Source organism: Papaver somniferum, chromosome 9 (genome assembly GCF_003573695.1).
Source record: "Papaver somniferum cultivar HN1 chromosome 9, ASM357369v1, whole genome shotgun sequence".
In the NCBI taxonomy this organism is placed as follows: Eukaryota; Viridiplantae; Streptophyta; class Magnoliopsida; order Ranunculales; family Papaveraceae; genus Papaver; species Papaver somniferum.
Window position 1 is genome coordinate 13,868,151 of NC_039366.1, and position 24,392 is coordinate 13,892,542.

The following is a 24,392-nucleotide window of genomic DNA, read 5'->3' on the forward strand; positions in this document are numbered from 1 at the left end:
GGCAACTATGCCAAAACCAAAGCCGCACAATCTCTGCGCATCATGACAACTATGCCAAAACCAAGACGCACAATCGCTGCGCATCATGGCAACCGTTTCAAATTCGAGCGCACAATCATTGCGCTTCACGACAACCATGTCAAATTCGAGCTGCACAATCATTGCTCCACACGCGCCACTGGCACATGCCAAGCGACGCTTGCGACCTAGCATGCCAAGCCGTGCAAACCTAGGGTCAAGCCGCCACGCGCGCCATTGTCACATGCCAAGCGACGCTTGCGACCTAGCATGCCAAGCTGTGCAAACCTAGGTCCAAGCTGCCACACGCGTCATTGGCACATTCCAAGCGACGCTTGCGACCTAGCATGCCTAGCCGTGCAAACCTAGGGCCAATCCTCCACACGCACCATTGGCACATGCCAAGCGACGCTTGCGACCTAGCATGCCTAGCCGCGCAAACCTAGTGCCAAGTCGCAACATGCGCCATTGGCACACGACAAGCGACCCTTGCAACCTATCATGCAAAGTCGTGCAAACCTAGGGCCAAATCCGTTACGCGCTCCATTGGCACATGCCATGCAACACTTGCATTTTGGCATTACCACCTGCACCCATGCGCAACCTACAGCCAAGGCATTCCACACAAGCCATTGGCACATGCCATGCAACCATTGAACTTTGGCATGCCGCGCCTACATCAAAGGCCACGATTCCTCTCAAGATGCAAAATCTCGACCGTCGAAGGTCGCCACTGAGTCGTCACATCTCTCAAGCTCAACTTATCAAACACCAGCGACATGCTACACGTTTTCCATGAAAACACGCGAGACATCAATACATGTCACAAACTGGGGGATGCTCTTTAGGGTTTTGATTTGGCGGTTTACAGTGTGCGGCATACACAAATGCCCGTTTCAAGACAGTGTATTAAGAATAAAACGGTTAGTAAATGCAGGAAGTAATGGTGAAACGCTCATTCATTATGGAACATCAATTCCATCAAATTCCAACAATACCAGGCGTTACCACCTCTTCCCATTTAACTCATATGTTTCTTTTTCTTACGAGGCTAGAGTACGTTTCACTTAGACTTGTATAAATAGGTTTTACCTATTTCCACCAAGACAACAAGTTTTTGGTCAAGAGAAATACAATACTCAGAAAGGCAATTTTGCTAGCTTTCCCAAAATATTTCACCTTCAGATACAAGTCAAGTATTACTCTTCCAGAACTGTTTTGGTCTCAACACTCTCTTCGCTTCCCTCCCTAAACCAGGCTTCTCCTCCTCTTTATGACCGAAACAAATCCGGAACGGCCATTTCTTGGTTTAGGACGGAGTTGTACAGATTGATCTCTCGAATCTAAAGTACTCCCGTGCAGTACATTTGTTTAGGGTTTAGATTTGTTTCTCACTCACCTACCGAAATTACCAAAATCTGCAGAAACAATTTTCACCCATAAACAGTTGGGTATCATAAAAAAAGAAGCAGCAATAGATTGAATTGAATACGAAAGGCCGGTGAATCGCGATTAGCCGATTATATTTGCAAGAAACATGGTTGTTGATTTAGGGATTGAGCTTAGTGTTGGTTTCTATAAACCCTTGCGGATAATTCGAACCTTCAAGAGAGATTAGACAAGTGCCCCCACTTTCGCCTTGTCTCTTTAGTTTTAGGTATTAGGAGAAACAATAGAAATTTTAGGTATTAGGAAATAGAAAAAAAAAAAAAAAAACCTTATTTAAGTCTTTATGGAGAAGTTAGTTTTTGGAAAAAAAAAATGAATTGCTGCCACTGTTTGTGATACCACAATCTCCAAGCTATTTAAAAAAGTCTACCGGGCCGGAACACATCTAGGCTAGTAGGTTTATTTGGTTTTGGTTTTTTAACCACATTCTCAATTTTTTTTTAGATGTTGGTATAATAATTAAGGCCGGATTGTCATCCTCAAAAATGCAAGGCGAGATACACAATTTTTTTCCTCGTCTATATCTGAAATTGTATCTGAATAACAAAGATCCCTTTATTAATTCCTTTTTTTTCCCAACCTTGAAAGTAAACACTGTTATTTGTTTTTTTCCAAAAGGATCCAATAACATCATAATGAAATTATATCTGTATAGGATTTCATTTTTTCCACGCGTTATTATGATTCCTATTTCCAATGTGAATTTTTGTCGATTCCGGAACAAACCAAACATTCCAAAGCTATTCTAAAAGTAATTATAGAATTCTTTGAGGAAGGATAATGCAAGCACAAGCCATCTGTAGGCTCGCCCCTGCAGAAATAAGAACTATGTTAAATCTTCTCATTTTGTGCATGTACCTTTTCTTAAAGAGTATTAGTTTAATGTTTTAAATCATCTATACTCTCATTTATAAGTATAATGTTTGAATCAAAAATAAATATTGATATATTAAATGAACGTTTTTATAAAGAACAGAGTGTAAATTAGACTTTTTCAACCGAAATCACTTTAGTACAACATAAGTGTTTGTTGGTGGTAATATCATAAACCCAAGAATTTGGAACACACTAGCACCAAATTCCTTATGTACGAAAAGAGAAAATATTTTGATCGCGTTTGAAATATCAACAACATCTAACCCATCTCGTCAATTTTAAGCAAGTTTTTATTTAATCTTAACTAAAGATGCTTTTTCCTTTTTTCTATGTTAAAGGGACGGCCCGGGATCTTTTTTCCATTTTTTTTATGTAATAACGACAAACCCACACCAAAAACTCGCAAAATTTCTCCCTTAAAAATCTGGTCAAATTCGGGTATGCCCAAACTGATTGGGGTATACAAATTTTGTTCCCAACGATAATAGTGGGTTAAGGAGTGTCTAATATGTCTAAAGTTATCTAATTACGTACCCTTTCTCTAATAATAATTAAAACTATTCTCTTTTTAGATTTAGATCCATTCACCAAACCTTATATATTACCTTCTCATTTTTATCAATCTAATGATCAAATCTTTTCCCCTTCTCTATATTTCATGGTTTCCAAAATGAAAAATATTTGTTGATTAGAATTTTTTTTATCGCCGATTAATTTTTCCAAACTCTTTTTAGTATTTTAGTTTGTTGTTTAAATGGTATATTAGGTCAGAAAAGTCGAAATTGTTGAATTAAAACGTGTATTAGTTGTTATCACCTTCACGACTAGTTTTAATCGTTATCTTTTTAGGTTGAGCATCGTGACGACTTTCATCTATGAAAGTAACATTTACGGGATCGTGACGGTGTTCGTCCTTATACTTTTCCCACTAGTGTTGTAGTAATTAAGGTCTTCATATTTTGAAAACTAGAACTTTGCCGACCAATAACTACCTTAAACTATCTTCAATGTGTACATTTCTGTTAATAATCGGCAAGGTTGGGGAAACAACCTTGACGACTTTGTGTTGGTCGATATTGTTTGGCATTTCGACCTTGACGACTAAAGATTAGTCGACATGTTATGAAGTTAATACCTTGCCGACTAATCATACATTTGAAACACTTTTTTTCGTATGGAAAATCTTAGTTGGTCGTCATTGTGGTTTATTACCAACATGCTGGCTATGGAAGGTCGTTATCTTCCAGTTTTGTCGAGCATGCTGACTTTTCATACTTTCAGTTCTGAAAGTGTTGATTTCTTCTATAATTTGGAGAATGAAACCATTAAAAGCATCTCCAATGGGACTACAAAGTCTTCCTACATCTAAGGCCACATCAGATTTCTTTAATTTTTTTTTAGAAAAACGCTCTCCAACGAAGACGTGATGTTCATCGTGGAGATTAGGTGGCAAGTCGGTTACTACCACATCCTTTAAATTATCCTCTAGTTTCAAAGGTTCTCCTAAAGGGTGTGACGAATTCTAATCAGCATATTAATTCTAAAAATATACAGATAAATAATTAAAAAAAAAAAGAATTTGTAAATTAAACTTGACATAATTATCATCATCATCATTATCGTCAACCTATCTCAAGAACACTATTTTCTTTTACAATATACTTCGAACTGAGATTAATGATTCATTAGTTCTCAATAAAATTTGATCGTGATTTTTATTAAGATTAACCAATTGAGTTACGTGATTTTTCTAGACTTGATAATCGGTGAAAAGGTGTTAGTTAGATATGATAATCACGTACTAGAGTAATGTACGCAACAAGTAACGTGAGATCTCATCAGTTTAACTAATGCAATAATGTTTCATTCATAGGTGGATACCTACGGAATGCACCGATAGTACAGACATGATTTTCATCGGAAAACAAAAGGATACCGATAAGTAATTGGGTTACTGATAAACAGAGTTTTAGAAGTTTTGACCAATTAAATAGATACCGGTATGGTTGTAGATGATCTTCTAAATATTCCTAAAATGATGGAAATATTCTCATCCACACCGCTCAAGGATGTCTTTCTAACCAATACACGTCGGAAACACACCACGAGCTCAAGGATGTCTTTTTAACCAATACATGTCGAAAACACACCACGATCGGTTGGAGATGCTCTAAAAGCATTGTAATCCCCTTTTTAGTAGTGTTTGGCTAGTGCAGTTTCATTTACAAACAAAATTCTCAACATGAATTCATAGGTTTAGTCCAAATAATCTATCTAACTAAATTAATTAAGCTAAATATATTCATTAATGTTAATTAATGAAGAGTAGTTTGTTATTTTTGAAAATGTACGAGTAAGGGGTATTGAGTTTTACTTCACAATAAACGTATTTTGTTTTATTTGTTATAATACCCCAATCTCAGCGGGCATAAAAACTCGGACCGAAATTGTTATGCCTTATTAGAGCTTCTCCAATGACCATGCGGTCAGCTTCATATGTGGCACTGTGGGAAGACATCCTTTATCCTATATTTTAATAATTTTTCCTGAATATAAGGAATGGAAAATTTTTGTCTCCAACCGTATAGCTTTCTGAACCTTTCGCTGCCGCGGGAAAACTCCTCCATTATTTTGGCGGTATAATAAATTTGGTAAATAGAATTCCCTCCAAAAACTAGGTCATGAGTTTTCTTGATTTGCCTATAAATAGATGAGAATATACAAACCCTATTTCATCTATTCTTGTTTATTCAATCGCTTGATAAAAATTAAGATATAGAGAAAAGTTTGGTGAGGTTCACTCTTTTGTTTTTCTTCTGTTCTTTTTCTTTCTGATTATCATTTTTTTTAAGATCAGGTAGATTTAATTATCATCCAGTTTTTGCCTTGGATGAGATGTAATCAACCTATATTGATTAAAGTTTTGTTACTTTTATTCAAAGTAACAAAGTTGTACATCTGAATATATTTTTCATAATATTTTAGTTTTTAGTTTGTTTTCCTGGTTGATTTCTAATATCAGGGCTTATATCATGATCTAGGGTAATCATATGGTTAATAAAATACAATTATTTGATTGATATATTGATTGTTTGTATGTTGGGGTTTCTCTGTACTATGCATGAATCTAATATTTCAATTTTTGCTTAGTTGTTGGTGAAGTATGTCAGACCCTATGTCGATCGAGTGTCAACAAGATGAAAATGTTCATGTTCCTGCAACTTCTCCGGATCCGGCTGCTGTGTTTGTAACCCCATAAACCCACTATCATCATTCCATTCAACAACCACAATTTCCTATACAATACCCTCCTTTTCCTATGAATCAATTCAGTGGTCCGTTTTCATCGACTGCTGAACAACCATATGGGGTTGGGTATTCCTTCCAAAGTCATATGAATGCCCCATTCCCCCCTTTCGAAACTCAATCGTTAAGAACTTCAGTAGCAAAGAAGAAAGGAAAGGGAAAGAATCCTTCACCAATCCAATCTTCCAATCCTCCTAGTCGACTTTGGACGACAGCTGAAGACATCGCACTGACAAAGGCTTATCTCTACGTCTCCGTCGATTCGATTGTAGGGAAGGATCAGACCAGTGAAAGGATGTGGAGTCGTATTTTGGGTGCTTGGAGGGACAACATGGGCACTTACGATGAGTCTCGGAAAGCCAATGACTTATCATGCCGTTGGGGTCTGATCCAAGCTGTTGTAACCAAGTTTCATGCTTCATATGAATCTGTAGAGAGAGCTCCAAAAAGTGGAGTCTCGATTCAGAACGTGGTAAGATATTTTTTCTTTTATACTGTTCTTTTATAATTTGCAGTTTTAAGATTATGCAAGAGTATAGTATGTTATCAAGGTGTTTGCTAGGCATAACTCTTAAGTTTCTCCGTTGAAAGTATGGCATGAAGATAATTTTCCATTTAATATAATGCACTGTAACTTACATAGCGAAGCTTTGTCATATAAACATGTGTACTTCAGGACTGTAGTTACCTATTGCATAGAAAGTCTATGGATTCGATGATAACGTATTTTAATCGAGATAATTTATTGTTGTTGCTTCCGCATTTGCAGAAATGAGATGCACTGAGAATTTACAAGGAGACTGGGGATGGATCAGCATTCAAATTCGAACACTGTTGGGAAATTCTGAAAGAAAATCCTAAGTGGTGTTCACTTCAACTCACTAGGACTGGGACTTCAAAGAAACAAAAAGAAGACTGGTGAAAGTCTTGCTGATAGTTTAGCACAGACATCACTTACTTCTTCACTGCCAGATGGTGTCACGGATGTGGATAATGAGAACATTGATGCCGGACAAGGAGTTGCTCGACCTCCGGGTAAAAACACTAGCAAAGCTAAACTCCAAAAAGCGCATGAACAGAAGAATATTGCAGGCATACTGAGTAGTTTCCAGACTACAGTTGAAAAGCAACACTTGCTTAATCAACAAGAACTGGAATTGAAGAAAGAAAAGGATAAAAAAGACCATGAACTGATGGAGCTATTGATGAAAAAGGAATTGGAACTGAAAGAAAAGGATCAACAATTAAAGGAAGAAGCTCAAAGGCAGAAACAAAAATTAGGGAAGCGAAAGGAATGCGAGCGCATTATGACAACTGATCTTACTCCTCTTCAACCCGCCATACGGAAGGCTTATGAACAAATGCAGGCGAAAATTATAAGTTGTTTCCTTAGATTGAGTTAGTCTTAGGTTACCATTTCTTTTAGTAAGTTGTTTTCTTTGATTGATTGAGTCTTAGATTAGCATTTTATGATTTAGTACCTGCAGTAAGGTCACTGTTGTGGAGATCCTTAACATTCCATTTGGTGTCGAAACTTAATGTTTTCTAGCTGATCTTTAATAAAATTGAGTTTCATTAATCAATGCTTTCAATGTTGTTTTTTATTTTCTATATATGCACGCTTGGTGGGATTGTCTAAATCATAGTTTATGCTATCTGCAACTTGTCTAATTCACCCTCTAGCTAGCTACATGACACTCCAAGGAAAATAAACCACAAATGTTGTTTCCATTCAAGGTTGTTACTTGAACTCTAGAAAGTTGTAGTATGGTGGTGTACTGACTATTCTCACGCATTGCAAGGCTAAGAAGGATTATACCTTCAAAAATAGCAAGCTGTAGTATGGTACTTATAGTGATTATAAGTTCATAAGTGAATCATTCAAAATTAATCATTTAATAAGGACTACACAGTAATCCAAGCTAATGGTGATTCCATTAATCATTAATGGACAAATTAATATCAGTATAGTGAACTAACGATAGATTTTTCTGTAGATTACAAAAGCATGAGATCAACTAAAAACAATATACTCATAATGTTTACAAACTGAAGTATTAAAAAACTAACTACGCGAGCTTTTTTCTAAGCTTTGAAAGATACAGTTAGGTCATTAGTTCACGATTCTGGTGACCAAAACCCTCTCCGTATGCAGCTGATATTTGTATAGCTAAGCATTTTGTAAAACTTGTAAATCTTGCTTTGATTAAATCCATGTCCAGGTACACCGTAAACTAGCACGACACGAGGATTTGTAAGGAACAGGTACCCGTACTAAGGCAGAAGCATATTTCATATCCTCCAGCATATTATTATGAAGTTCCAGTGCAACCGTATCTTCTTTTCCTGCAACAAATTCAGTCACTGGCAAACAAATAAACCGGTTACTTAGAATTTCAGTCCTGCGAAAAAAATTCAGTCCTGCAAATAGAACTAGCAATTCTGCGGCAAATGCTGACAGTAAAAAAACTTGAATAGGAACCTTGATAATCACATGAATCATATAAATGTCACAGTATAAAATTTCAACACCCTGTATACGGTAAGAAATCACCATTTATGCATTAAATTGTAAAAAACATACTTGCACCCGTTCAAAACAGTAGTGATCATCCATAAATAAAATAAAGGCAAAACTGCAATAGCAAATACTAATAAGGGTCTTTCAATGATAACTCTAACCTGGGATGTAACCAACATCTTTATTCAAAACAATTAAAACACCAGCAACTCATATGCTGCAAATAAGGAAACCCCGCAGCTAATTTTCTGAATCTCCAAATTGATCCCATAATTGGTTAATGAGATCAATCTTAAGCTCGTTGTGCACTTCCTTGTATCGAACCTTCCTTATTCGATTAATCATGTTATCGACTAAAAATGCGCAGTCATGCTGTGGAACAACAGGTTCAACATTTTCATCCGGAAGTGGCCTCCAACTTTCAGGGTCGACTCTTTGTTGACGCTCATGCTCAATGATCATATTATGCAAAATGATACAAGTCTTCATGATCTTCCCTATATCTTTTACATTCCACATACGTGCCGGCCCCTTAACAATGTGCCACCTTGCTTGCAGTACCCCGAATGCCCGCTCCACATCTTTACGTATAGCTTCTTGGCGTTTGGCAAAAAACTTCTCTTTGGCAGTATTAGGACTTGAGATGGTTTGGATTAGAGTTGCATACTGAGGGTAAATTCCATCAGATAAATAATATCCCATATCATATTGATGGCCTTGAACAACAAAGTTACACGGTGGACAAACACCATTAACTATGTCATCAAACAAGGGAGATCTGTCTAAAACAGAAAGATCATTATTTGAACCAGCCATGCCAAAGAATGCATGCCATATCCACAGACTTTCGGATGCCACTGCCTCTAAAATTAGAGTGGGAACCTTCTTAAAACCATTTGTGTGTGTACCATGTCATGCCACAGGGCAATTCCTCCAAGGCCAATGCATACAATCAAGAATTCCGAGCATTTCGGGAAAACCACGATCTTCTCCTTCTTTAAACAACTTTTTGATGTCATCTTCATTTGGTTTTCTCAAGTATTGCTCCTCGAAAACACCAATTATAGCATCACAAAAGCGTTTCAGGCATTCAATTGCCGTACTTTCACCAATCTGAATGTACTCATCAACAGAATCAGTTGGACAACCATATGCAAGCATTTTCACTAAGGCCATCATCTTTTGCAGAGGACTCAACCCATACTTCTTAGCAGCATCAACCTTTTGTGTAAAGTAGTCGTCATGGTCATGAATTCCATGTAAAATACGCTTGAATAGATCAATATCCAACCGATAGCGACGACGAAAATAACTTGGTGGATATTTCGACTCCCCGCCACTGAAATAATCTTTGATAATCAAATTATGACGAACCTTTCTATCACGTTCAATGTATCTTCTACCCAAAACTGATCCACCATGAGGCCCCTTGACGTTTATCATCGTAGTTGCAACCATGGCTGGAACAATAGAGGTGATAATTCCAGTTGATTTCTTCATTGCAGTAGTACCGTCTAAGTTGTCGCCAAACCGTTGTTTCTTTCTAAAGCTCTGGAAAACATATAATGAATCATCCCCATCTGATTCACTACCAGAAGACGAACTATCACTGTCGTATGAAAGTTTTGATGATGCCATCATGGATATTCAACCTAAAAATGTTGTATATGCTCAAATATCAATAATACTATACAACTTGAAATCAATAACAAACATATTACATATCAACGTTAAAGTATGTGACATCATGGACTTATTATTCTACTGTTAGAAAGAAACATCAAACATACAAATCAAATCGGAATAACTTTTTCTCTAAAAGACAAAGTCGGTAACAACGAAGATCGGTAACTCTAATTTTTCAAAGAAATATAGAATACTGTAACAAGCTGTAATATTGATTTGGATTTCATCGTGGAGATTCAATTAATCTATAAAAGAAGAGTTATTGATAAAAAGAAGAAAACATATTTACCCGATTGATACACAGTACGAACGAGATGATTTCCTGGCTTTGGTTGAGAAAACAAGGGAGAAAGGAAGAAAAGGGGAAAAAAAGCTTCGTTCCAGAATGGAAGGAGAAAGGATATATAAATATCGTTAATCATTTTGTGATTAATAATTTTTTTAATAATAAAAATGTTGATTAGGATTGATACACATTCTCTTGATGAACCTCTGAAACAAGAGGTCGAGCTAGAGGATGTCTATAGAAAAATATGACATGTCATCTCCATGTTTGTTGAAGAGGTTAGGGTTGGAAAAAGATTTTAGGAAATATGAATTTGTATCCTATGTGGATGAAGACTTTTTCCCACACACACATTCCATTGGAGAAACTCTTAGCATTGGGACATGTGTCGGCCGATTGAGTTCGGTCCGAACATATCTCCGAACAATGCTTCCGGATATGTAACATTATTATTGGTTCTCTTGAAAAGGAATGCTCATTTTTAAAGTCGACTCACTGCCACGCATCCCTCCACATTATTATTGGTTCTCTTCAGGAGAGAATTCGAAACTTCTCTCAGACATCATGAATTGATGACACGATCACTCAACTGATTGGATGAACATTCCCCGAATTCCGTCCACATGAAGCTCTTTCCTTCTACCCACTACCCAAATTACCAAACTACCCATGTCCCATCATTTCCCCAATAAGCCATTTCTTTCATTAATTGACTTTCTATTTCCGTCCCTGTCCTTTCTCTACAGCCACCAAATCCTTCACAGCCCTACATCTTCCTAGTAACCTTAATCCGACGAACAAAAACTCATCACCAAGCCGCCACGTAATCACACTCACCAGGACCCACAGGGCCCCACAGTAATCACAACGTGCCGTACCACCAAGGGCAATATCGTCATTTCGAAGACCTTTCAAGTCCTTCAAAAGGACTGTAGTGTAAGTTGGCATAAGCCGTTAGGCAAGCAAGATCCTCTGATCCGCTGATTCTGATTCTCCCTCCCCCACGATTCATCCCAATTTCCGACTCAGTAAAAAAAGGAAAAAAGAGTGGCGCATATTAATTGGAAGGTACAGTGGGAATTAATCCGATTCCTGATATAGTGAGTTGGTAATGCGTATGTCGATATCACACGCATCACCAAGTGCTGGGAATTTGGCATCAATGGGGACGAATTCGAATTCGTCATCTTCGAATTCGATTTCGTCGATGTTGAATAGACAAGTGAAAGTCATTCCATTACAACATCCTTCGACTTCTTCGAATCAGCAATCATCATCGTCGAGTTCGAGCAGTGAGAATTCTGTTTTTAAGAAATGGAAAACGAAGGCGGAGAGAATGACGTGGTTGGAATGGATGAAATTCTTTTTTCCATGTATAAGATGGATATCTACTTATAATGTTTCTGAGTATCTTCAACCTGATCTTATGGCTGGTATTACTGTTGGTATTATGCTTGTTCCTCAGGTATGAGTCTCCTCATCTCTGAATTTTAGGTTTTTTTTTTTGGAAGATTATTTGATGAAATTTGTTAATTTGGTTTAAAATTGTGAATGAATGATTGAAATGTAAAAATTTTGAAAATTTCAACTAAGTCAAGATTGAAATTTTCTACCAAAGTTGAATTAGTCAAACTGTAAATTCTTTTGATGGTTGAATGTTAGTTGTGTGTATACTGTTGATGATGAGTAGTAATTTTGTGTGTGTGTGTGTGAATAATCAGGCAATGTCATATGCAAAATTAGCTGGGCTTCATCCAATTTATGGACTTTGTAAGTGTTTTTCATATCGAATTCAAGCTGATGTTGTAACATTGAGATAGCATTTGTGTTTTTGTTGATTTGATTAGTGGATGTTTGTTTGGATTGATATAGTTCTAAATTTTGGGTTTTGGTTTTGGAATAGATTCTGGGTCGATTCCTATATTTATCTACGCGATATTTGGGTCGTCTAGGCAGCTAGCAATTGGTCCGGTCGCATTGGTTTCGCTACTGGTGTCTAATGTACTGGGGAAAATTGCTGATCCGACGGATGCATTGTATACGCAACTTGCGATACTGTTGGCACTTATGGTTGGAATTTTGGAATGTGTAATGGGAATCTTAAGGTATGATCATTTTGTATAGTGTATCTGTTTTCTGCTTTAAACATTGCCTTACACACAATAACATCATTTGTCATTTTTGTGACACTTTAAGCTTAAACGAGTTTCAGGTCTTTCATAACTTTGTCCTGTGTACATGGATGAGTGTTATAACTTATTTTACTAGGACCAGTATATCGCAATCGATCACTGCCTAACTGAATCTTACCCCTTTGGAACGTGCTTAATGCCTGTGAATATTGCAATGTGAAGCTCTAAATGATTTACCTTGGATAAAATGGTTTCAATGCTGTTGTTTTATAATTTCTTAGGAAAAGGATTGGATTCTTGTTTGAATGACATACTTTTGATGGTCGTTTACTGAACCATGTATCCAAATATTGGTGTTCAGGCTTGGATGGATTATACGCTTCATTAGTCACTCCGTGATTTCTGGCTTTACAACTTCGTCAGCCATTATTATTGCCTTGTCTCAAGCCAAATACTTCTTGGGATATAGTATTGTTCGAAGCAGTGAAATCATACCACTTATTGAAAGTGTCATTGCTGGCGCCCATCAGGTATGCTTCGCATTTGTGAAATGATGGCTGTTTCATAGAGTTGTTGCTTGAATTAACACTAGTTTTATATATCCATGAAATCCTACCTTTCTTGATCCTAAATTGGCTTTTTTTCAACTGGTTTTAGAGTTCAGAGCCCTTCCATTTTAGCATAGTACTCATTCCAATTTTTATGAAGGCGTCAGCAGGCTTTCTAACCATGAGCATGATTTTCCTTTTGTAGTTTAACTGGCGTCCTTTTTTAATGGGATCAAGCATTCTCGCGATTCTTCTTATAATGAAGCACTTGGTAGGGTTACTACTCTCATCTAGTTTCGTATGGAGTTTACATTGGTTTGTACAAATGAATCAATTTGTAGTTTCCGGTCATAAATGTCACAGGGAAAAACACAAAAGTCGCTGAGATTCTTAAGAGCCGGTGGTCCTCTTACAGCAGTTGTTCTGGGTACTGCTTTTGTGAAAATATTTCATCCTGCTTCCATTTCTGTGGTAAGAATCAGCTACCTCAGTATAATCTGAACATTACTGGGTACTCGTAATCGGAATTTGCAATTGATATCCAAGCATTGGTGGTTTAGGTGGGAGATATACCACAAGGCCTTCCCAAGTTCTCGGTTCCTAAAAGTTTTGATCATGTGAGGTCGTTAATACCCACTGCTCTTCTAATTACGGGTGTCGCCATACTGGTAAGCAGTTATCGATTTGTTTCTCTTTTTTCTTATTCCCGCTCTTCATTTTGAAGCTCCTTTGAATGGGAAATACAATTCTTATGACAGGAATCTGTTGGGATTGCAAAAGCTTTAGCAGCGAAGAATGGATATGAGTTGGACTCAAATCAAGAGGTAAGTACTGAAAGAATTTTTTTATTGCCACTTGAATAAAAATGCATGACACGTTAACTCTCTTGTCTTTCCTTGCAGCTATTTGGTCTCGGTGTAGCAAACATATGTGGTTCATTCTTCTCAGCATATCCTACAACAGGTAAGATGCTTACAAATCTACACGTGTGGTTGCCAGCATTTTAAGTGTGTACTTCAACTTCCAATTTGACCCTTTGGCACCTTTCAAGATGAAGAAAGGTTTCACTAAGTCATCAGCTTACGTAATATGATATCTTCTTGATGCAGGATCATTTTCCAGGTCAGCTGTAAATCATGAGAGTGGAGCAAAAACTGGCTTAGCTGGTCTTACCATGGGAGTCATAATGTGTTGTGCTCTTTTGTTCATGACGCCATTATTTAGAGATATTCCACAAGTAAGATATTATCATGATTTTTTTAACTACTTTTTATCAATTCTTGATGTGGAAACCTCAGTGTTGTTTAATAGTGCAATCTCCAAGACGCATTACGATATGTCACTACAGATTTTTGGGATGTGAATTATGAGATTCTTGGTGTTGGTCGGTGTAGTTTTATGTGGCTTCTCTGAAGCTGTTAGGATTTAAGACGCCCTCCTTAACCACTTCACAATTTGATATTGATAAGTAGATCACTTACCGTGAGCTGCTTGTTTCTTTTTGCAGTGTGCTCTGGCTGCTATTGTGATTTCCGCTGTAATGGGTTTGGTAAGTACTCCAACTATACCTAAAAGGGGGTCAATAAATTTGGTCTTTTGTTTTTCAATGATTGCGGGCTAAAAACATGCTGAAAGGAGTTGTTTATAAAATAAAGTTCCTTGTTGAAGTATGATGATGATTTTGCCAGTTCCACACACAGTTGCAGCCTAAAAATTAGCAGATTCAACCATTTCTTCTGACTCTTTTTGTATCTCAAATCTTTTAGGTGGATTATGATGAAGCCATCTTCCTATGGCGTGTGGACAAAAAAGATTTTTTTCTTTGGACTGTTACCAGTGTTACAACACTGTTTCTTGGCATTGAGTATGGTGTCCTTATCGGGGTAAGATTCAGTCAAATTGCAATTTAATACTGGGATTCAGTCCTCAAAAAGAAGTTTGATATAAGTTGATGTGTGAACAACTCAGTATCCCTATAATACGGCATAAGCTCTTCTTATTAATCTGGGTGCAGGGGTTTAAAATTTGTAGGTTGGCTTCTCCCTTGCATTTGTCATCCATGAATCAGCGAATCCACACATTGGTGAGTAGCATTTTTAGATGTTGAGATTGACAATAACGTTGGAAACCTGGATGTATCAGACACATTATGTTTTTCTTGTCTGTATGTTTATACATTTTACGCTTCCAATATGAAAGTATCTGTTAGATTTCTCCTGATGATGTGTCACTCGGTTCTTGTCATTTCAGCTGTCTTGGGACGTCTTCCTGGCACCACAGTTTACAGAAACAGCAAACAGTATCCAGAAGCATATACATATCATGGGATTGTGATTGTGAGAATTGATGCACCTATCTATTTTGCGAATACAAGTTTTATAAAAGAAAGGTGAATACTGAGCTCCTTCTCTGCAAAAAATAATAAAAATGACATATCCAGTTCGTATTCGGGGATAATACCCATTGTTAGAGGCTATGGCGATTACAGAAACAAAATGTGAATTTATCATTTGTTGTTGTGTTGCTAGGCTACAGGAATTTGAAATCAATACTGAGGATGGGTCAAACAAACGCGGACCAGAAGTTGAAAGAATTTACTTTGTGATATTAGAGATGGCACGTGAGTATGACGAGTTTGGACTTGCTCAAACTAGAATTTTTCTTCCCGGTTGCAATTAGAGACCACGCTTACATTTTATACTGATTGTTGCAGCTGTTACATATATCGACTCCAGCGCTGTTCAAGCAATAAGAGACCTGCATCAGGAGTACAAATCACGGGATATTCAGGTAAATTATCTCTCCTAATAATCTTAATCTGCTCCGGGGATATAATTAGTAACATTTTTTTTCCATTGGCGAGCAGATTGCAATTTCGAACCCAAACAGGGAAGTACTACTGGCTCTCTCCAATTCTGGTGTATTTGATCAGATTGGGAAAGAGTGGTTTTTTGTTAGAGTTCATGATGCTGTTCAAGTTTGCCTACAACACGTCCAGAGCTTAAATGAATCACCAAAATCAATCGATTTACTGAATGAAAAGAAATCAAATTTCTTCCAGAGGTTAAGCAAACATCAAGAAAATGATGGGTCAAACACAGAACCGGAATCTAGTGATAAAGAAACTCGGATCTTTATACATCCAGATGAGACGGGGGAGCGAAGACCTGACAGGCCAATAAGTTTGTTTGGGAGACAATGGAGAGCAGGAGAAAGCGAGAAGAACCCGCACACAGAACCATTGCTTCCCCGGAAAGATTGACATCTTAACTATATCATCCCATACCGTTCTCATATCCCTTCGTGTGATTCGTTCATTTTATCCTAGTTTTATTCATCTGGCAAAATGTTTGTAGCTTAATTTGTTATTGGCGGGAGGCGGGACGCTGATTTGTGAGCGGTTGCACCAAAAGCTTTTCATCCATCACATTCGGCACATTCAGGTTTTCAACATTACATTCGACACATTCTGCAGTATATATTGTTTGTATAATTTATTGTGGTCATATATATATGACTTCTGTAACATTTGATTTCTGTCTATATATAGTGATATCAGTTTTGTAATATTCAGTTGATATTATGATTTGATCAAATATTATTCTTGTTACTGTGTTTAGATGTCTGTCAATCTATACAAACTTGAATCAATGTAATCACTCAATAAAATTGTCTTTTTTGTCAAACTTTTACAATCATTTTTACAATGTCGAGCTTTTACATTTACTACTGTCACTGTTACTGATAACTACCTGCTATTCTAACTGCAAACAGACACGATAATGTCCACTCCACCATGTCTCTTTTCTTTACCACCTGCTATACTAGCTTGCAGTTTTAACTTTTTTACTCTTAATTTCAAGATCAGGTCACTGGTTTTATAATCAATAACTTTACCACTGTATTACAGTGACACTGGCTTCACCCACTAGTGGATCCAAATATGTTAGTGCTTTTAAACTGTATCAAAATGTTCAAGGTTTAAACTCATTTTACAAAAAAATTCACGTGTATCAAGAACAAATCACAGCTATTTATAACCAAGTGTTACCCAGAAATTAGGGTCAGTCAAATACATAAATGAGCCGTCATATGAAATAACAAAACTGAAATAATCGAGGGTAAAAAGTTAAAACCCTTTACTGTTGGGACTAAAGTCCTATTGACTTTTTTTGTTGAATGAATTCATGGTTAATTCTCTCAACTAAGTAAAACTGAATTAAGTTTTTTAAAATTACACACAAGTGTTTATGCATGTCGTGGCTTAGGTATAGTCCTATTACTGCCTTATAACTCAAACAACACCAATTTGTGCAATTATGAAATCATTGATGAAAAATAAATTGTAGTGCTTTTTAATAAGAAAAGAATCGACAACCTTGGTACCCTGTGAGACAACATCAGAGGGTGATTTAGAAGTTTGGAAGCTTAATTAGATTATTGGTATGACCGTTTACTTGCATAATGATTGGTTAATATGAAAGAAACCCAAAAATAGTGCATCCATTATATTTTCTGGTTCGTATTCATCTCTTAAAAATCAAAAAAAAAAAAAATCATTTTGTTCTTTCTTTCTTTTTCTTCTTTTTTTTTTTCCTGGTAAATCCTATATTTTACTGTTTGTTTTGCTTCTCCACCCTCCTCCTTCTCGTCCCAACACTCCTGGCTGCGGGTTGTGTTGTGGTACTTGGAGAGAGATATGGATCACTTTACAAACTACGTGACATGCTTAACTCCAGAAGCCTCAGTTCAGGAGGATTAGTTTATGCACAATTTCGTTCCACCACTCCGTTTTGTTGTGGAGTATAGGTACAACTACGTTGATGATGAATGTCATTCTTATTTACCCATGCCTGAAACTCATGAGGGAGAAATTCTGTGCCATTGTCAGATTGGATACGTTGCAAGATGGGAAAAAAGGTAAAGAGTTACCTGTAGAGATGGTAGTGAGTTGCGTAGAATATTGAGTGGCAACATATCGGGCAAAAAATTTGAGAAACTTGCAAGTTTCACTTTTAGTGTGCATGAGATACACCCAAGTGCAATGAGAAAAATCATCTACAATAGTAAGGAAATACTTTGCACCAGTAAAAGATGGTGTAGAAAATGGTCCCCATATGTCACAATGTATAAACTCAAAACAACGTTTAGAAGAAATACTACTTTTATTAAAAGATAATCGAGTTTGTTTAGCCAACGGACATACGTCACAATCACTAGAAAAACTGGAGTGCATATAATCATGCGAATTACAAATGGAACAGAAACGACCTAAACTAGGATGGCCAAGTCGACAGTGCCAAATGTCGAATGCCGTCTTATTAAACAAAACTTTAGGCGATGACGCAGAGACCCGTAGCTGATACAGACCCGCATGAAGTTCACCCTGACCAATCACTTTGTTCGTTGACAGGTCCTGAAAGATAAAAGAATTGTGTGTGAGAAGAACTGCACAATTCAAAGCTCGAGTCAACTGACTCACAGATAATAGATTGAATTTAAAGTTCGGAATATGATGAACATTTGATAATTTAAGAGTTGGTGAAAAAACTACTTCACCAATGTGTTTAACTGTAGAGAAAGTACCATCTGGAAGTTGCATATGGATTAAAGTTGTAACAGAAGAATAAGAACTAAAATAAGATAGTGAGTCGCAGATATGGTGAGTAGCACCACTATCAACAAACCATGGTTCAAAAGAAAATATATTTAGGAGCTTACCAGCAAAATTGACACGCGGTTCCATTGTAGTATCCTCAGAGGAAGTTTTGATTAGAGCCAACAGTCGTGAATATTGTTCAGCAGAGAATGAAGGTAGCGCCGGCTGATGTGCAAGTTGAAGATCTGAAGCAGCAATGGTGGTGTTGGCAGCAACTGACTGTGATGCAGAAGGAGCAGGAAAACCGTGAAGACGGTAGCAACGGTCTCGAACATTTCCATGGCGATTACAGTAATCGCAGTGGGGTCGTGGCCTCTTGTTATGGCTTGTAGAAGGAGCAGAACGATTAGCAGATGATTGTGCAGCATAGCGATTTGTACTGAGAGCCGCAGACTCAATGTTGGGTAGAGGACTTGCATTTATATGTTATTGTTCTTCCTCCTGCTGCACCATGTTGAATATGCGCAAGGCAGTAGGGAAAGGGTCCATCAATAATATCTGACTCCGGAGATTGGAGAAACGATCATGTAAGCCCTGGAGGAACTCCATAGCTCTATCACGCTCAAGACGCTCGAGTAAGGATTTTCCAGCGCCGCAAATACATACCTCAGTGACAGCTATAAGGGAATCATATTGATCCCATAGGGTCTTGATCTTTGTGTAATACAAAGAGACAGACATCGACTCTTGTCGAATAGCAGCAATTGTAGATTTCAGACGATATAAAATAGGTGCATTAGAAATACAAAATCGCACCTGCAAATCCTTCCAAATTGCATGAGAAGAGAGTGCATACAAGCAACTTGCACGAATATCTGGCTGACAGGAGTTGAGGATCCATCTTCCAACCAAATCATCAGCACGCTTCCAGCATTGATAAGCTAGTTTGTCAGTCGGAGGAGGGAGTGATCCATCAAGAAAGCCAAGTTTTCCTTTGGCGTTGAGAGCCTTGGTAATACCTCGTACCCATGATCCGTAATTATCACCTTGCAACAGAGGAGAGAATAAAACAGTGGTTGGGTTATCACTGGGATGAATGATGTAAGGATCTAATGTCCTAGGGTTTCATGAAGATTGATTTTCTGCGTTTTGATGAACAGGGCTTTCAGGTGGAGATTGAGTTGAAGAAGTCACCATGATGTGAGAAATCAGGGATTGATTTTGCGGAAGAGAGAATAGGTCCTAGGATGGATCAAGCTGATACCATCAAGAATTCTAGGTTTAGATGTTTTACCGTCTCACAAAATTGTGTAGACTAGACTGTATTCATTCAGTATTTATATGATTTACATAAGAAGGATTCAAAACCTAGTTAAACAAATTGTACGCTAATGCTGAAAATCTAAAAGACTTGTGACAACAGATTACATCTTCTTATACGCCGGAGGACTTGGAGTACAACCAACTTCTTCTATTCACCAGGCTTGATCTTTATAACAGACTTGGACCATAATATGCTCGGTCCTCAGTGTGTATGTACGTGTAGTATGTGTTGTGACCACACAACACATATATGACATATATATATGTCCAATATAAGTTTTCAGATTGCTCCTCTACCACGTCCCGCCTTGCAGATTATCATACTTTTACTTATACCTCGTTTACTTCATATTGTATTGTCAAGGCTCCATCAACCTTTATTCGTTTCCAGATACTGGCAATTAACTTATGCTTAATTATCTTCATATATTGATATGCATTCTATTATGATTATTAACTGATTTGTTATGCATATTGTACGTAGGGAGGAATGCATTTTAGTGATTGGGGCCCTCTTGGCTATCCTTTTATAAGTAATCCAGGTGAAAATGGAGAACCACTCGGAATTCAAGTTTTTATATTTCCTGAGAACAGCATGCAAGTGTTAGACACCCTTGCTCATTTCAGTTCTACATTTTTTATATTTAAAGTTGGAGTTCAAATGGATCCCAAAATGTTGAAGACATCTGGGCTGCGAACGTACGTCCTTGGGTTGGGTTGTTTCCTTTGCTCTTTTATATTTGGAGATGTACTTTCCCATTGGCTCAAAAACAAAGATATAGAGGATCTAGTGGCGGTAAATTCAAAGGGAGGTTTTCGCGGCTCTGATAGGATAATAGATCTATTCAGCTTGGTTTCATTCCCTGTAATCGCTTATGTACTCACTGATCTCAACATTCTCAACTCTGAGTTAGGTCATTTGGCACTTCATGTAGCAATGGTTGCTAATTTTCTTCATCTTGTTGGGAAAACCTTGATCTTTTTCCAAGGTTTATACGCAAGTGCAAACCCTGTGCGCGAACTATATGTAGTGTTGGTGTTGGTAGGGTTGTTTATATTTATATTTTTTATTGTGCGACCAGCAGCATTGTGGATCGTAAAGAATACACCAGAAGGGAAACCCGTGAAAGAGTCGTACATTTCCTTAATAGTGGCTTCCGTTTTACTGTGTGGACTAGCTACTGAATACTGTGGATTCTACGTTACAGACGGGGCTTTCATTCTAGGTTTGGCAATACCTGATGGTCCACCATTAGGAACAACCATAGTTGATAAGCTTGATTATATGTTTACTACTTTGCTCATGCCTCTTCATATCGGTATCGTTGGACTGAAGACACAATTTTATCATATTGGACGTCATCTTTAATATGTATGGCGAGCTGGACTTGTCATCTTTGCTTCTACCCTTGGGAAGATTGTCGGGGTATTCATCCCAGCAATATTTCTTGGAGTGCCCATTCCAGATAGTTTCTTGCTTGGACTCATCATGAACCTAAAAGGCATTGTCGAGGTTTCCATGCTTGACATCTGGATGGATGCTAGAAGTGCAGCGGTATGTATGTATATACGTACCTTAAAGAGTTTATTAGTTATCCCATGATCATTATGCTTACCATTTTTCTTACTGAGAAGGAGAACACTTACCTTAGCTATTTGGAAAGTACAGTCATGGTTCTCGCAATTGTACTGATAGCAGCAGTCATTACATCTGTGGTGAAATACCTCTGTGATCCTTCAGCGAAACACTTAACCTATAAAAGAAGGTCTATTTTGCAGTTGAAAGAAAAAAAAACAGATTTTCGTGTAATGGTATGTGTTCACACCCAAGATGATGTTCCAAATATTATCAGACTCCTTCAATCCTGTAATCCGAAGAAATTCAACCCCCTCACTGTCTACATCCTGCATCTCGTTGAGCTCGTGGGCCGTGCTTCTCCTCTACTTATTTCCCACCCACAACACAAAATTGCTTCCTCATCAAACATTAGCAATTCTGAGAGGATCATCAATGCCTTCCAACAATACGAAGACAGATACCATAACCTTGTTACCATTCGAGCCTTCACCACCATCTCTCCTTACGCGTCAATGCACAACGATATATGCACCCTGTCAGTTGACAAGAGGACTGCTCTCATAATCTTCCCTTTCTGCAGGCAAGATGCAATGAGTCTGAGGGATGATTTGGCCAGACCAAATATTTCAAATCGTGCTATCAAGGACCTTCTTCAAAATCTGTTGCAAAACTCCCCATGCTCAGTGGGGATCTTAATTGATTATAATAATTACCAGGCACAGTCTACTAGTTGCTTTTTTCTCGATATGCCTTACCGCGTTATAGTACTCTTTTTTGGTGGCCCAGATGATCGGGAAGCATTGGCTATTGCGATGAATATGATTCATCATCCATCAGTCTCCGTTACTCTTGTTAGGTTTTATGGTCATAATAATAAGAGTTTATCTTCCGACAAAGTTATTGACTGTTACAGTGAATCTATTGGCATTGAGAGACATAAGTTTCTTGATGATGAATTGGTAGATCATTTCAGGATTAACGCAATGCATAATGAAATATTGATGTATAAAGAAGTAGAGGCGAAAGATGGCGCGGAAATAATATGGGCAGTCCGATCATTTCACGATGATTTTGATCTTATGGTTGTAGGAAGACAACAAATTACTAATTCAAATCTTATTACTGGAGTGCTCGATATTGTTTATGATGCTGAGTGTGAAGATCTTGGAGCTATCGATCGGAGACATGATAACATCTCCTGATTATGATGCTAAGGGCTCAATCTTAATAGTTCACCAACGGCAAGATATTAGTTAATCATGGAAAGATATACTACCCCATCCCTAATTAGATGACCTAGTTAAAATTTACTAGTAAATTTAGAAACGAAAAATGGGTCATTTGTCCAAATATTTTTAAATCACGGTTCAAATGAACGAGTAAAAAATAGTTTGGGTGAAATAGCCAAAAAAAAATAGTAGCTTAAATTTAAAAAATAGCAAGGATGAAACTCGATGCATCCTGTGTAAATTAAAAATAAGAAAAAATATTTAAAAATGGGCACGACGAAACTGGTAATATCCTGCCTATTTTTACATTTTTGTCCATTTAAACAGTATCAAAATCTAACTGTCCATTTCATCCAGGAATTGTTGATTTTGGTCTTTTTAACCAATTTTGTGATTTAGAAATGATTTATCTCTCAAACTATACAACGGATTTTCGTAAACTTTATATCATCGGAAATCATTTTAAAACACTATCTAATGAATATAAATATGGCTATCATATTTTATATATTTCTTATAATAATATTAATATATCACTCCACTTATTTATGGTATAGGTCATCTAATTAGGGACGGAGGGAGTATAATGATACATGCATGCATGCTTAATGATGTCGAAATTTACATACACCGTATTACAACATATTCTACTTATGGGGTGACCAGAGTAGTCTAACTCTAGAAATGTGAATGCCATGCATGTTATGAATATCCGGAATGAAACGCAAATTAAGCTTCAAACCGTTGATGAACAGATAGAAATGCAGGTAGATATAGAACCCACCTCGGACCACCAATCTTGGACGAAGGGGTTAGATCGAAGCCGCGATAGTTCGGGATATGTAGCACATTCGGATAGAAATCTATCAATGTAACCAAATAGATCTGTGTAGTTAAGTATACAAGATAGTTGAGATATCCAAGCAAGAAAGTTTGAGTCATCTAGTTTTATAGAGACAGTGTGCAATATTGGGAAACCGAAGTGCAAGTGTGGTTGTTATTTCCTAGTGTAACTATGATGATGTAGATGGATGTGCCATGATTTTGAAGAGAAGTAGTTCGTGTAAAGTGTAGATAGAGAAAACTTTGAACCAACAGGTAAATATGAGAAACCAGTGGATAAGCTTCACGTATCATGAAGTTTGGCGAAAATGCTGGGGAGTAGGGAGACCCCGCATTTTTACACAATCCAAACACCCCCCTATGTGGCGGCTGTCGTGGCAGTGGTCCCAGCTAGAGGATTTAATAGTTGGCAATTAAATCGGCGTTAGTTTCTCTGTTTTAACTTTAAATACAAAAATTCTACTCCGTCTGTCCGACAATTAAGTGACCTATTTGGTTTTTAATTTTATCCCATCATTAAGTGACCTATATCACTAAACAAAGAGATATTTCTAAAATTATCCTTTTAATTGATTATGAGAAATATAAGAAATATGCATAATTTGATATGCATGTTTATATTCGTTACGTATGTGTTTTAAAATGCTTTTCAATGGTATAAAGTTTGCGAACATCCGTGGTGTAGTTTGAGAGATAAATCATTTCAAAATTTCATTAATTATTATCCATAAGGATATAATTGTAAAACATGCTTAAAAATCTCTTTTTCCTTGCTTGCCTTAAAATTTGTGCAAATTTCAACTAGGTCACTTAATAGTGGGACGGAGGGAGTATCAATAGTTGAAAAACTACTCCCCACAAATTTTTCAATGGCCCCATCATAAGTGACCTCTTTGTTGTCCTCCGACCGGACCCACCGGGACCCACCATACAAAATTGTGAGAGGAATAGTTGATTCGGTTTTGGTGTGGTTTGCTGGCGGTCTGTGCAGAATCAC

The 24,392-nt window shown here is 37.3% G+C and overlaps 5 protein-coding genes across 5 annotated transcripts; 4 read left to right on the forward strand and 1 right to left on the reverse strand.

The window, feature by feature from the left end:
* The first annotated feature begins 5,518 nt into the window (after window positions 1-5,518).
* On the forward strand, window positions 5,519-7,052 carry LOC113311418. The gene is made up of 3 exons (XM_026560258.1): window positions 5,519-5,586; window positions 5,677-6,121; window positions 6,501-7,052. Exons 1-3 carry the CDS (start codon window positions 5,519-5,521, stop codon window positions 7,050-7,052), a joined length of 1,065 nt encoding a protein of 354 aa, XP_026416043.1.
* Window positions 7,053-9,082: 2,030 nt separating this feature from the next.
* On the reverse strand, window positions 9,083-9,808 carry LOC113311419. Its single transcript, XM_026560259.1, has one exon. The coding sequence runs from the start codon at window positions 9,806-9,808 to the stop codon at window positions 9,083-9,085; it is 726 nt and encodes a 241-aa protein (XP_026416044.1).
* A 1,302-nt stretch (window positions 9,809-11,110) lies between these two features.
* LOC113310937 (sulfate transporter 4.1, chloroplastic-like) lies at window positions 11,111-16,441 on the forward strand. The gene is made up of 17 exons (XM_026559755.1): window positions 11,111-11,607; window positions 11,864-11,912; window positions 12,046-12,247; window positions 12,636-12,804; window positions 13,028-13,093; window positions 13,186-13,293; window positions 13,383-13,490; window positions 13,581-13,646; window positions 13,725-13,785; window positions 13,932-14,059; window positions 14,330-14,371; window positions 14,589-14,705; window positions 14,854-14,905; window positions 15,073-15,211; window positions 15,351-15,442; window positions 15,536-15,612; window positions 15,689-16,441. The coding sequence occupies exons 1-17, from the start codon at window positions 11,254-11,256 to the stop codon at window positions 16,082-16,084; spliced, it is 2,226 nt and encodes a 741-aa protein (XP_026415540.1). The 5' UTR covers window positions 11,111-11,253; the 3' UTR covers window positions 16,085-16,441.
* Window positions 16,442-17,684: 1,243 nt separating this feature from the next.
* Window positions 17,685-21,113, forward strand: LOC113311420 (cation/H(+) antiporter 15-like). Its single transcript, XM_026560260.1, has 2 exons — window positions 17,685-17,765; window positions 20,229-21,113. Exons 1-2 carry the CDS (start codon window positions 17,685-17,687, stop codon window positions 21,111-21,113), a joined length of 966 nt encoding a protein of 321 aa, XP_026416045.1.
* Window positions 21,114-21,415: 302 nt separating this feature from the next.
* On the forward strand, window positions 21,416-22,525 carry LOC113311421 (cation/H(+) antiporter 15-like). The gene has a single exon (XM_026560262.1). The coding sequence runs from the start codon at window positions 21,416-21,418 to the stop codon at window positions 22,523-22,525; it is 1,110 nt and encodes a 369-aa protein (XP_026416047.1).
* The last annotated feature ends 1,867 nt before the right edge of the window (window positions 22,526-24,392 follow it).

Excerpts from the sequence above, each read along its gene's own strand:
- LOC113311418 (XM_026560258.1), top strand. The coding sequence starts at position 5,519 with ATGTCGATCGAGTGTCAACAAGATGAAAATGTTCATGTTCCTGCAACT. Across the intron at positions 5,587-5,676 it reads TCTCCGGATCCGGCTGCTGT|TGGTCCGTTTTCATCGACTG; the intron begins GTTTGTAACCCC and ends GAATCAATTCAG. Across the intron at positions 6,122-6,500 it reads GAGTCTCGATTCAGAACGTG|AAAATCCTAAGTGGTGTTCA; the intron begins GTAAGATATTTT and ends AAATTCTGAAAG.
- LOC113311419 (XM_026560259.1), bottom strand. The coding sequence starts at position 9,808 with ATGGCATCATCAAAACTTTCATACGACAGTGATAGTTCGTCTTCTGGT.
- LOC113310937 (XM_026559755.1), top strand. The coding sequence starts at position 11,254 with ATGCGTATGTCGATATCACACGCATCACCAAGTGCTGGGAATTTGGCA. Across the intron at positions 13,094-13,185 it reads TTCTTATAATGAAGCACTTG|GGAAAAACACAAAAGTCGCT; the intron begins GTAGGGTTACTA and ends TAAATGTCACAG. Across the intron at positions 14,372-14,588 it reads TTTCCGCTGTAATGGGTTTG|GTGGATTATGATGAAGCCAT; the intron begins GTAAGTACTCCA and ends CAAATCTTTTAG.
- LOC113311420 (XM_026560260.1), top strand. The coding sequence starts at position 17,685 with ATGAGGGAGAAATTCTGTGCCATTGTCAGATTGGATACGTTGCAAGAT. Across the intron at positions 17,766-20,228 it reads AAGAGTTACCTGTAGAGATG|GGAGGAATGCATTTTAGTGA; the intron begins GTAGTGAGTTGC and ends TATTGTACGTAG.
- LOC113311421 (XM_026560262.1), top strand. The coding sequence starts at position 21,416 with ATGGTTCTCGCAATTGTACTGATAGCAGCAGTCATTACATCTGTGGTG.